General features: G+C 41.2%; 1 protein-coding gene across 2 annotated transcripts in view; it reads right to left on the bottom strand.

The window, feature by feature from the left end:
* hnrnpul1 (heterogeneous nuclear ribonucleoprotein U-like 1) overlaps positions 1 to 12940 on the bottom strand; it is a 21981-nt gene extending 9041 nt beyond the window's left edge. The window contains exons 1-10 of one of the 2 annotated variants that reach the window (XM_024277608.2): positions 12732 to 12940; positions 12014 to 12270; positions 9546 to 9842; positions 9255 to 9444; positions 9075 to 9148; positions 8507 to 8646; positions 7847 to 7946; positions 7651 to 7763; positions 7279 to 7545; positions 7072 to 7194 (exon numbers count right to left, since the gene is read on the bottom strand). In XM_024277608.2, coding sequence (XP_024133376.1) covers positions 7072 to 7194; positions 7279 to 7545; positions 7651 to 7763; positions 7847 to 7946; positions 8507 to 8646; positions 9075 to 9148; positions 9255 to 9444; positions 9546 to 9842; positions 12014 to 12233 — 1524 coding nt within the window. In that variant the 5' untranslated portion in view covers positions 12234 to 12270; positions 12732 to 12940. Of the gene's footprint in view, positions 1 to 7071; positions 7195 to 7278; positions 7546 to 7650; positions 7764 to 7846; positions 7947 to 8506; positions 8647 to 9074; positions 9149 to 9254; positions 9445 to 9545; positions 9843 to 12013; positions 12271 to 12584; positions 12712 to 12731 lie in introns of those variants that run through there. The other variant, XM_036214674.1, reaches the window with a different exon arrangement.
* Between the last annotated feature and the right edge of the window lie 70 nt (positions 12941 to 13010).

Raw genomic sequence — 13010 nt, 5'->3', positions numbered from 1 at the left:
GAGTTCATTAGAAAATCGCCTCAGATTTATGGGCGGAACTATTGGTATGGAGTAAGACCCCATTTCTCATCAGTTTACATGCTCTCCTGCTAGCTTACAGCCCCTCACACCCCCAGCCTAACATGACAAGTGCGACAAAGTTATTGGAGCTATCCAACAGTAAAAGTTTTATTCTAGCTCAGACGAGGAAAACAGAGACATACATCTAGTCATCTTCAGGTGGATGCATCAGAATGGAGCGGAACAGGGAGTTTGTGGTCCACCCAACGTCACAAATGTTCTCTTTGTGAACACTGTCTATCTATGCTTGTTTTTACTTTCTTTTAATTTTATTTTAATGATTTGAAAGATGATGAACGACATTTTTAATATTTCTTTTGATTGTTTCTTTTAATGTTTTATGTAAAGCACTTTGAATTGTCTCTGTACATGAAATGTGCTATACAAATAAACTTGCCTTGCCTCTTTTTACAACTGGATATTTTGCCTGCTAGAAATTCACAACCATTTGAATGAAGAAATACTCAGAAATGCAATTTTCTTTATATTCATCATAAAAATGCAGTAAGAACATCTTAAAAACACAATTTTCATTGAAGTGGGTCTTTAAGTTTCTTCTGTAACTGTGCTCTTTGGGAAATGAAGATTCAGCAGTTTCTTCAAACACATCTTGCTCGAAAGCAGAAGTGTTAAACTCAATCGCATAAGGGGCCAAAATCCAAAACACACCTTAGGTCGTGGGCCGAACAGGATAAACAACTTTTTTAAACTTTGAATCCATAACTTTTTAACATAATTATGAACTAAGTATATAGCATTACCTGTGATAATGTTAGTGTGAATACTGTAAGAATTTGACTGCTGAAGATGCTAGTGCAGATACTTGAAGATGCTGAAATTGATAGCTAAAAACGCTGAAGCTGATAGCTAAAAGTGTTGAAGTTAATAGCTAAAATATGAGCATAATGTCAAATTAGTCTTAAAAAAAATAAAAAATTAGGTTAGCCAAAACAGCTAACATGTAACTATTAGCTAAACTCCAAAACAGGCTAAAAAATCTTAATAAATGCCAGAATAGTCCAAAAAGTTATCATAATGTCAATTTTTTTTATTTATTTTAAACCGTAACTTTTTAACATAATTATGAATAATAAAAAGACAGGAATATTATTCCAGAATAAATCAACTTAAACCTTAAATAACTTTCAATATTTTACTGGACATAAAAATATATTTTGTCAAAATTATACAAGTTTAAAATAAATACAAGATAACATCGTGCCATTAATAACAATAAAATAAAATGATCTGGAGGGCCGGATCCGGCCCCAGGGCCTTGACTTCGACATGTGCTCTATAGTGTCCCATCAGAGGTGTCTCAGCTTAAATCCACAATCCTGAGGTTACCAGCTTCACACTTCTGTCATTCCTGTGATTAAAATTACAGTCATCTTTTGTGACAGCCATAAGAGCGTGTTAAAAACACTTAACAATTTTCATCAGTTAGTCTTAGAGTTAACCCCACCAGTAGTCTGCTGAAAAAGCAGTTGAGTTCCACTGGTTTGTAACTAAGTATAGAGAAGTGTGAAAGTCCAATGAAATCATTTTAAATGTCCACTTTTTCATGGAAAAACCTTAACCCTTAAACAGCAGAGCTTTAGGGTCCGGTCTTGAAGTTCTTTGAATTACCATAATTACTCAACCATTAATGCAATTAACAAAGCAACTTTGTGCCATTATTGACGCAAACCTGCTTTTCTCTACATCAGAATCAACTGGTTTACATCGACAGAGTAAACACCTTACTACTGGAAAGTGTTACTTCTAAATTTAAAAACAAACCTTTACCCTGCAAGAAAACTGAGGATATTTTGGTGCATTTGGAAAGGAAGTGGTTTGATACCTTTTTGTATCAATAGGCATCAAAAATAATTGACAGATAATTCAGTCTTTTTGTAACTTGGAGCCTAAATTTTCCGTATACAAGTTTTAATTGGTATATTTGATACATCAGGTCACAAAGCTCAAAGATTATTTTTCCTATACAAACAAAACATAGTAAAACACAAATTTCACAAATTTGTAAGTCCAAACATAAAAAGTGTTAGTATATTGCATGTACTAAAACCCCACTAATGTTTGGGTAGAAGTCTTGAAAACAGAACATTTCAGTTGTTTTTGCACATTTTGCAGTTCTCGCCTTTTTTATTTTGCATAGTGGTAGGCCTGGAAACAGTTTCTGTGTTTGTTCAGACAAAGGTGCACTCTGCATTTCTGACAGTACACGTGGGTCAAGCGGCCTGAGCAGCACTTGCATCTCTGTCGGAGTTCCCATGTTGGGACGTGATCCAGGCCGTCCTTTCTCACATCGGGGGGTACCTCAGTGGCTTTCCTCTTGCGGGGAGGGGCCGGTGTTACATCTGGAGAGGACAGTGGCCCGCTGCACTTTTTGACCTTTCCTGCACTGGTGAGGGCAGTCCCAACAGAAGCCTGAAACCTCCGCAGGGGCAAGGGTTCCTGCCACGGCTGCAGCTTCTCCAGGTCTCTTCTGTACCGGATCCAAGCATTGATTACCGCTACTGTAACCGTGTGCCACCAAATGTAGATGTACCATCTTCTGGATCTGAGGCTGAACTTGTACAGTGCAGAGAGCGTATCCAGAAGGTCAAGGCCTCCTGCGAACCTGTTGTATGCATCAACAATGGCGGGTCTGGGAATCACCGTGTAGGTTTTGGCTTTCTGATCCCAACGCCTCAGAGTGCTCAGGGGTTCCACGCCAACGAAAGAAGAAAGCAGGTTTACAGCTTTGCTGTTGCACCATCTCACGATGATGGTGTTCTCCTGGTTGACTCTGAAATCCAGAGAGCCTCTTCCCTTTGTCCTTAGCTCTCTCTCATCCATCAGTTGGCAGTTCTTCACCCTGTTCCTTCGGACTATCCCTATGTAGTAGATTCCTCTTTGTTTCAAGTGTTCAACCAGTGGAACCGATGTAAAAAAGTCATCAGCAAAAACTTTGTGGTTTCTTCCTGGCGGAAGGGTTGAGGTCATTTTCAAGACAACATCTCCTGCAACGTCCGATTTCTCTTTGTCAGGATTTTCTCCACCTTGACAAACGTCAAAGTCATAGAGATAGCCGCTCTGCCCGATGCGTCCCCACATCCTGAAGCCCCACTTGTGAGGTTTTCCTGGCATGTAGCAGCGTAGATGGGACTTTCCTTTGAAAGGCACGATGATTTGGTCGACAGCGTGACATTCTTCAGGAGGTACGCAGAGGAAGCGCTGGCGGAGTTTCTCCAGCCATGGCCTGAGTTTCCACACTTTATCTCTTTTTGCCTCCTCTGACACATTAAGGTTGTCCTGAAAGTGAATCTGTGTCAGCAGATTCATGAACCGACCCCGTGACATCACGTCACAAACGGCGGGGTACCTCGTCTCCATCTCCCAGTATGCTCGTAGGTTGGGCATCTGTACCAACCCCATGTGCAGGTACATACCAAGAATTTGCTCGATTTCTTGAGCGTTTGTGTTCACAGACATTCCGTCTTTCTGCATGCTGTACAAGTTTGTTTCTTCAGAAATTTCCTGTAGCATTTCGTCAGTCACAAAGTCTTTAAAGTACATGTAGGGCGTCCAGCCAAGTCTCTCTTGGGAGTCTTCCTTCACATATTCCACAAACTCAACAGAAGGAGGTTCAAACTGTTGTCGTTTCCACTGATACGCTTTCCTTTTCCCTTCACTGCTTGCTGACGACTTCAGTGTCGTATCCCCTTCGAGCCTTTCATCATTGTCACTGCTGTCTTGGTTTTCCCCAATCTCTGCAGCAGGAGTCCATTCCTCTTCTTCCCCCTCCTCCTCATCATCATCTTCACCTAGTGGTTCCATGTCGCTTGAATTCCCATCCACAATCTTTTTCAGAACATCTTCGACACTGTATTTTTTTGCCATCTAAAAATACAGTCAATTTTTAGTGAAAGTAGTAAGAAGAAGAAGTTACAAGAACAGTGGTCCCTCGCTGTAGCGCGGTTCACATTCAGCGGTCTGGCAGATTTTTTTAGAGCAATTTTGTATGTTTTTTTCCACTAACAGCCCACTGTGCTGTTTTCAGATTGGTTGTAGCCCATTGTCAGTCAATCTCCTCTGTGCTGTGTCTCCTGTGCAGAATAAGTTCAGTTTGCAAAAGTAGTTTTTTAATTCTATAGACTTAATTTTCTACAAAGGTTTGAACTTTGAGTGTTTAAATAGGATAGAAAAGTAATAATGTTCATGTCTGTCTGAAAAAAAGTGCATAAAGTGAGGAGTTTTGCATCTACAATCCTATCTTGTAGATTTCACAGCAGGTTATATGACATACCTCCCGCAATAAACTTGGGACCACTGTTATTGTATCATGGCAACACCAAATTAGTCATTAATCATGCTATAACAAGCAACACATCAGTTTTTTTTACTCTAAATATACCAAAATACGTTATATTAAAAAAAACACATGTTATTGGTTAATTTTACATATAATAAAATCATGACGACTGATTTAGTTACACAACCTCATACACCTGATGTATCAAATTTGATACGTCATTTTCAACCATTGACTGTATGTGAGAACTGGACTGAGCGACTCCTCCCCCCTTCCAAACAGGAAGTACCTACTAACTCCATGAAGCTGAAATCCCATAGACTTCTACAGAGAAATAAACAGCTGTTACTCAGGTATTCTTTTTGTTAGAATAACCATTCTTGCTGAGATACCTGGGACCTGTGGGACCCATCCATCGATCATGTATTTAGTAGGAGCTGCTTTCTTGTCCATTTGTTGTCAACGAAATGGCATCTCAGGCTCATAAGAGACTGTTCCAACAGATCAGCATTCTGTGATGAAGGAGAAAGTAGCCGGCATTCGCTGGTTGAATCAGTTTTGATTTTATCCAGATCTTGACTCACACATGAACTGAAGTGTCATCCCATTCCTAACCCATAGCGTTCAGTATGATATGGGTCCACCTTTTGCAGCTATTCCAGCTTCAACTCTTCAGGGAACCACAAGGTTGAGGAATGTGTTTCTAGGAATCTCTGACCATTCTTGGTCAGGTCACACACTGATGTTGGTGGAGAAGGCCTGGTTCTCAGTCTCTGATCTAATTCATCCCAAAGGTGTTCTGTGTGGTGCAGGCCAGTCCAGTTCATCAACAGACTGTTCTCCATGTCTTTACGGACCTTGCTTTGTGCTCTGGTGCACAGGCATGTTGGAAGAGGAATGGGCCGCTCCAAACTGTTCCCACAAGTTTGGGAGAATGGAATTGCTCAAAATGCTTCATTCAAAGGTCCTTTCACTGGAACTAAAGGGCCTGAAAAACCAACCCACACCATCATTCCTCCTCCACCAGATTTAATATCTGAAATGTCCCGTTCTCCGGCAACCTCCAAGGCCAGACTGTCCATCAGATTTCTAGATGGAAAAGCGTAATTCCTCACTCCAGAGAAGGCGTCTCCACTGCTCTAGAGTCCAGTGGCTGAGTGCTTTACACCACTGCATCCACGCTTTGCATTATACTTGGTGATGTGTGGCTTGGATCCAGCTAGCTGGCCACGGAAACCCATTCCATGAAGCTCTCTGCGTACTGTACTTGGGCTAATCTGAAAGTCACAGGAAGGTTGGAGCTCTGTAGCAGAAAGTCGGTGACGTCTTTGCACTATGAGCTTCAGCATTGACTGACCCGTCTCCGTCGGTTTACCACTTGGTGGCTGAGTTGCTTTTGTTCCCAAACTCTTCCATGTTGTTCTGATAGAACCGACAGTCGACTGTGGAATATTTAGGAAATTTCACGACTGGATTTGTTGCACAGGCGGCATCCCATGACAGTTCCACGGTGGAATTTACTGAGCTCTGGAGAGCAGAACATTCTTTCACAGATGTGTGTAAAAAAACGTCTGCGGGCTGGATTTTATGTACCTGTGGCCAGGATAGGCGATAAGGACACCTAATTCCGATCAATTGGATGGGTGAGCCAACATTTTTGGTAATGTAGTGTATGCCTCACTTTTCAGTGCATGTCTTGGCTCTACTGCAACCATAAGGTGCTTAGATCCAATATCAGACACTACCATGTCGTTGACAGAGACCATCATCTCCAAGACATGTTTGTCGTTGAGTTTAGACCAGTTTACACATCTTCACAAAATGCTGAGGATTCCACTTGGAGTTTCTTCTGAGCCATACTGTATGATACGGGGTGATGAACTCTGATATGTTTATTACAATTCCAGGAGAGTTTTCCAAGTTTACATACCTCTGAAACATCCGTACACTTGAGCTTCTCAACGCTCTCCAAAATGTTTGAGAATCCTGCAAACAGTTTCTGATTGGCCCTGCCTCTTACCTGTGCGTGATTTACACAACCAATCAGAAGACACTATGTGTGGGACAATGCTGGAGACAGAGCAGCTGCATCCGAGCCAAAACAACCAGTTCAAGACTGGGCAAAGACCAATGCCGATATACGTTAATAATTGGTTGATCTCTAGTGTGGACTTTCAACAAGCTCACTCCTGATTGGTGGAAATCTGACTCAAACCAATTACAGCTTATTTGACATTTGGCTCTAACATGGAGGCGTCTGTGTTGCAAAAAAATGGCAAGTGAATTGACTTCATTTGGTTGGAGCCAGAAGTAAGCCATTTTCTTTGAATGATGGTATACTCACTCAGTCCAGTCCTCATAAACAGTCAATGATTTCAACAGTTTTATGAAATTGTAAATGTTTATACATTGTATAAACCAATTTTAATGTTTTTCTTAAAGTAACCTCTTCAAACTTAGCAAAGGTTTTCAAAAGTCCAACAACTAAGTCATGGCAATCTTGTAGTGTGACTGTAAGGCCTTCTAATGTGTGAATTACTGCCCCCTGCTGGATAATCTGCACGCTGCATGTGTTAGATTTTACAGGTCTGGAAAAAAATGCATCACACTGCTCAGGGCTGAAAAGCTCATGTCAAATAGAATTCCTTTGGCGCTATATTAAAGAGCACGACTGTGGGATAGCTAAAGGTTAAAGATCTGGCATGAAAACACACCTTCATCTTATCCATGATGGCGTTGGTGCCCAGGATGTTGTATTTCTTCTTCGGGTTTGCCTCGGCGTGCTTTATGGCCCATGTGGTTTTTCCACAGGCAGGAAGTCCCACCATCATTAAAATCTGAAACAAACAAAAGGTTCTGGTTTGTCAGACACTTTCTTCCACCGTTTTTAAAACTCCCTTCTACGTTCATCAAAGTCGCACCTCGCAGTCGGACTTGGTGGCAGGTCCCTTCGAGCCTCGGATCTTCTCCTCCAAAGACAGGTTGTGGATGAAGGTGTAGCCCTCCATCGGGGGGAAGTACGGCTCCCGCTTCTGTCCAAAGTTGAACTCGACTGCACAGTTCTTCACCAGCACGTGTGGGAACAGTGCGCGTCCTGCCAGGGCCTCTTTCGTCGTCCGGAAAGCCACGCCCAAATTTACTCCGTTCTTGGAGTAACCGATCTCCACCTCGTCGCCACTTTCAAAGTCCTGCAGTCACACAAAAGACGGCAGGAGTTTTGATGATTCATTCTGAACAGATATGGTATTGCAGGTTTAGTTTACTCTGATAAACTATTTAGAATGCTGACTTACGATGTAGCAGCCGATGACGTCATTTTCACCAAACTTCTCGCCGTAGTCTGCAAACTTGCAGTCGCTGGACTTCTTCCCAGTTCCTCCGTATCCAAAGGAAAAAGGCTCCTCACCTACGACACAAAACCCATCGCTTCAGATTCAGCTGCTCTCTGGCCAGACTCACCGTCGCCGTGGCAACATAGGCTCCTCTCACCCAGCTGAGTGCTGCAGTGGTCCAGGGACCATCCGATTCTGACCACGTGGGGGTCGGGCTCACTGGAGGGAAGATGCTTCACTTGAATTTCTTCGTTGATCTAAAGACAAAGATTTTAGAGGTGAAACGTGCTGCTGATCCTCTGAGGTCCACACAAATACTGGAGAACAGAACTTCTTCCATATATAAAAACTGCATCAAGTCAAAAATGGTTGGAAGGAAACATTTCAACTTAGGGCTGTCATGATTAGTCGACTAATAGACGATTAATTGACTATTAAAAGAGTCGACAACTAATTTAATAGTCGATTAGTCGTTATTTTATACTAAATGGAGTCAAAAGTGTAGTAAAGTTGAAAGTTATTATGGCATTCTGATAGCTTTTTGGACTATTTGGGGATTTATTAAGGTTTTTTTAGGCTATTTTGGAGTTTAGCTAATATTTCAGCTACACGCTAGCTGTTTTAGCCAATTTAGCCTTGGGATTTTGGCTTCTTGGAGCCAGCAGGTATTTCATGTTTGGAATGCTAGGAGGGAGGAGTCACTCAGTCCAGTTGTCATATACAGTCAACGATCCAGACGTGATGCACTGGCTAAAATTTTACTTGATGCATCCTTGTATTCTCAAAGCAACATCACAGTAAAAACGCAGTGACTCACCTTCATCTCAAAACACACGCGGCCTTTGGCGACGCCGTGAGTCGCCCTCGCTCCCGCCCACAGGTAAGCGAAGCCTTCAATGGTGAGCGGATAACCGCTGTAACGATCTCGGGAAACTTTGAAATGCAAGTCACAGTTGTCTGGAAAACAGAAAATTGACTGTTAAAATCATTTTTGACTTCATTTACATAAGATAAAACTCACTTTGTTGTCCAGTCAAGTAAAGTTTGGAAGTTTCTAAAAATCCAGGTCGTCTTTTTACATTTTTACAGCTCCCACATTTTTCAACCGATTTTCACAAAACATGGCTCGAATTAAAGCTTAGAAAATGATTGACATCATGGTATACAGTATTTACATTTTTATCTCTATAAACTAAGCTGTAAATAGTAGCCACACCTCTGCTGCTCAGTCTGGCTCCACTAGCTCCGCCCCCTTTCAGAATTTTTCAAATCTGGGCTGAGAATGGAGTCAGCCTTGGTTACCCTTTAAATAACCTTTTAAATATTCGCCCCATCACTGTAAAACTCAAACGGGTTTTAGCTCTCTGTAAAAGAGGCTAGCTTACATGTGTCGATGGTAATCAGAGTGTCGTCTACGCCCTCCTCCTCGTCTTCAGCTGGAGGCTGTGGTGTTCGGGATCTATGAAAGACGAAAACATTTCAACAACTCCACATATGGAGAAAGGAAAACACCGTGATCTCAGAGCTGTTTGTGTTGGTTAGGAGGGAAATGAGGACGTGCTCACCTCTTGTCCTCCCGGTGCTCGTAGTAGCTGTATCCTCTGCTTTCATCGTAGTGTCTCTTGCGGCTAGAGCTCCCCGATCGTTCCCCCTCCACCTTGACCTGCTCTGGTGCCGGCTGCTGTTCCGTCTGAGCGTCCTCCCGTCTCTCGGCCGGCTCGGCGTCATCTTCAGCTTTGACTTCCACTTTGACTTCTTCAATGATAAATATGACTCCTTTAATGGGTCAAGCTTCTCCAAAAACCAGGACATTCTCAGTGAACTCATCCGTGTGGCTCATCAGGCTGAAAACTGACCTTGTGTGCTCCTGGCATGCTGCTCTTCCTCCTCCTCCTCCGCTGCCGCCTCCACCGCCGCCGCCTCCACTTTTATCTGTGGTTGGGCAGCTTCCTCAAAGGTCATGCTTGACCCCTGCAAATCATCGTCAGCGGTGAAGTCGGGCATGGGGAGACCCGAGTCGGGCGCCTGCTGGGGCTCGCCGGCCTCCGCTTCTGCCTCCTCTTCCTCATAGTAGCCACCGGAGTCTCCGCCTTCTTCTTCCCCTTGAGGGGTGTCACCTTCTGCATCTTCATCACCATAGTCTTCAGCTGCTTCTACTCATCATGAAAAGAAAATGAAAAATAGTAAATAAATACTAAAGACGTTCTCTTTTCATAAAAATTCACTCAGACATAATAATGTCCAGGCAGGCGAAAACTGAACAAACCAGGAACATATTTATAGTTTATATGACGAGGTTTATGTTTTGTGAGGAAATGTCACCTGAGACAAGAAAACCTTCAACATTGGTCTGAAAAATGACTTATTGACATGCAACAAAGGGAATAAATAAATATAATGAATTTCCAAGACAAGATCAGAATGGTGGAATAATGCCAACTTAAGAAAAAAAAACATTCTACCAGCTTTGAACCAGATAAATGTATTTAAATGTGAAAGGTTTTTATAACAAACAAAAAACAAACTAAAACTTATTTAGGATTATTATGGCCACACAACAACAAAAAAAGATAATAAAGACTGGACAAGTGACCCAGAAACCAAACATTTACCACAGTTCAGCACTTAGAATTAGTTTGATTTGGATTTTTGGCTAGTTTAGGGGGAATCATCTATAGATTATTAAAGTCTACAATATGGAGTCAGTCCCATCTTATATGCTCTCTCAATGACTGATTTAACCTAAAAGTTCAAACCAACGCAGCTTTACAATTTAAATTTACAAACTCTTTAAAAAGAAAGTGATTATTCGCACGTCATTTTCTAAAAATGTGCTGCCAGACTAAAATCTTTTCTTGGCTGCATGGACCCAGAGGACGGGTTACGGTTAAGTTTATACATTTAGACTTGGACTTAAAATATGTGAAGGCAAAGCAGCAGCATGCATCTTGGTGGAGCCAACAAAAATTTCTATTAGTTTTTGTGCTTGGTCGCACGTAAAATAGGGGGACAACGGATCATGGCTGATCTGTGAGGATCACCCGCCACGGATCAGCACACACATGTACTGCAGATGTTTATATGGACATAATGTTTTGTCTTCATAAAGAGGCTGCAATGAGTAAATAATTTGATGGGATGTGTGTGTCTGTAGGCTTTAAAACACTTCACAAATATTTTATTACTTGTATGGTTTGAAACTTCAAAAAAATTAATTGCAGACTTTCAGTTTGTTATTTAGCCCTTCTGTTTTTTTCTTTTTTATTGATCTAGAAAATATCCCAAACTGTGACTCTAAAACATGACAGGATCTGAACCGGGAGTTTGTGCTATTTTGGTGCCAATATTATTTGAACCCCAAATAAAACAAATCGAAAAAAATGTTGGTGTTTGGTCATTTTTTTTTTTAAATATCCAAAACTTTTTTGCTATTCTAAAAATAAAATTACTGTTTTACCGTTTTTTTTTATAGTTTAGCCAGGGGGGGTTGGGTGATTTTTTTTATACAGATCAAAAGATTAGTATTATTGTGTTAATTCATTTATTTTGAGGTACGTTGGGCGGTTCTGAAACGTCAGACTTTTCTCCCAAAAGTGTGACTTATACTCCAGAGCGACTTATATATGGTTTTATTCTTCTTGATTAGACACTTTTTGCTCTCACGACTTAAACATCGGAAAATACTGTTATTATTATTCTTTCAGCTTCCGTTTTTCGGGTTTCAAAACTCAAAATTTCCATTTCAAACCTTTCTTTCAGTCTCGTAGCTTTAAAAAATAAATAAATAAATAAATCATTAAGTTTATTTTAGAATAGCAAAAAGTTATGGACATTTTACATTTTTTAGGGTCAAACACTAATATTTTTTTTCTCTTTGTTTTATTTGGATTATAAATAACATTGGCTCCAAAATAGCTCCATAATTTTGTGATCTAATGTTAATGCCTCCGAATAACATCTGCCCTTTAAAAAATACAAAAAACTCAGGCAGCATTAAAGCTGCAAGAAAATCATACAAAACATTTGTTGGATTCATAAAACACTGAAAATAACAGATTTTCTATTAATAAAATATATATATGATCTGAATTGTAGTCTAAGTAAACCCTGAAAAGGGGACAAATATCTTTAAAAATGTGTTAAAAGAAATTATTTCAGCAACATTTACCCTGAAGGAGATTCTTTTAGATTTATTTTTCACCAAATGGTGTTCTTTTCTCAGAGCAGTCAGAGAAACACGACCCACCGTTTGTTTTGAGCGCTGTAACGTCACTACAGAAGCGCCGTCCATTCAAACGAACAGCACTGAACGCCAACTACTGACCTTGTTGCTCTTGAGCGTCATCTCCGTCCTCGTTGTCCTGGAAGTCCTCGCTGAGCTCATCTTGCGGTTCTTGCTCTCCAGCATCCCCCTCAGCTTCAGCCTCCAGAGCGGCTTTCAGCCTCTCCACCAGGTCAGCCTTCAGGCCCCGGGTGTCGAGGCCGCGGCGCTGGAGCTCATCCTTTAGCTCGTTCACTTTCAGTTTCTTCACGTCTAAACTCATTGTGTTTCGCTGCTTGTAGGGTCTCTGTGTTGTTCTCCTTCAGCAACCAGACAGAGGAAACGGAAATCAGGCGCACAGCCTAAAATGAAGCGACTAACTTTCAAATGCATTCGTGCGGCGCGATATCTCCCAAAGCTAACGTGGCTAAGCTAGCTCATCCATTTCAACATTTACGAAGACACAGACTCTAAACGCGCGAAGCCCAATCTGTTATTGTCTTCAAATGTCCATATTTCTGTAAAAAAAAAGCTACTACTTGAATCTGAAACCGATATTTAACTAACAACGACCTATATTTACATCACTAACAGCAACAACCTTCCTAGCTCGTTAGCTAACGAGCCTACCAACCTTTTCAGAACACGTAACTCTGAAAACCTGCATGTTGCATGTTCAAATATAACTTCTCTTGCATTTATCAAACTCATTGCACGGCGCAGTCCCGTAATATAACAGCGAAATAGCAAAATACAATTCAAAAACAATATTGAGGCCTACCTGCTTTTCCGCGGGTTGCGCGGCAAGACGTTGTAGAAGTCTGAAAGAACAACTACTGCCCCCTAGCGGCGCTACGTCGAAGTTCAAAACAGGGGCTTTGCGCATGCGCAGAGTTGTTGTCAACATTAAACTTGATTTTTTTTTTTTAAACCACAAACCGACTAAAGATTGTAGCTTTTTTTAAGTTCCACCTTCAAAATTACCTTTGGTATTTTTGAATAATAAATGTGAAAAAAATCTGGATTTTAGCTTGAATTCTCTTTCAATCACATTTGGCGT

Source organism: Oryzias melastigma, linkage group LG13 (assembly GCF_002922805.2).
Source record: "Oryzias melastigma strain HK-1 linkage group LG13, ASM292280v2, whole genome shotgun sequence".
In the NCBI taxonomy this organism is placed as follows: domain Eukaryota; kingdom Metazoa; phylum Chordata; class Actinopteri; order Beloniformes; family Adrianichthyidae; genus Oryzias; species Oryzias melastigma.
Note: the sequence above shows the minus strand (reverse complement) of the source record. Positions and strands in the feature narration are given on the sequence as shown.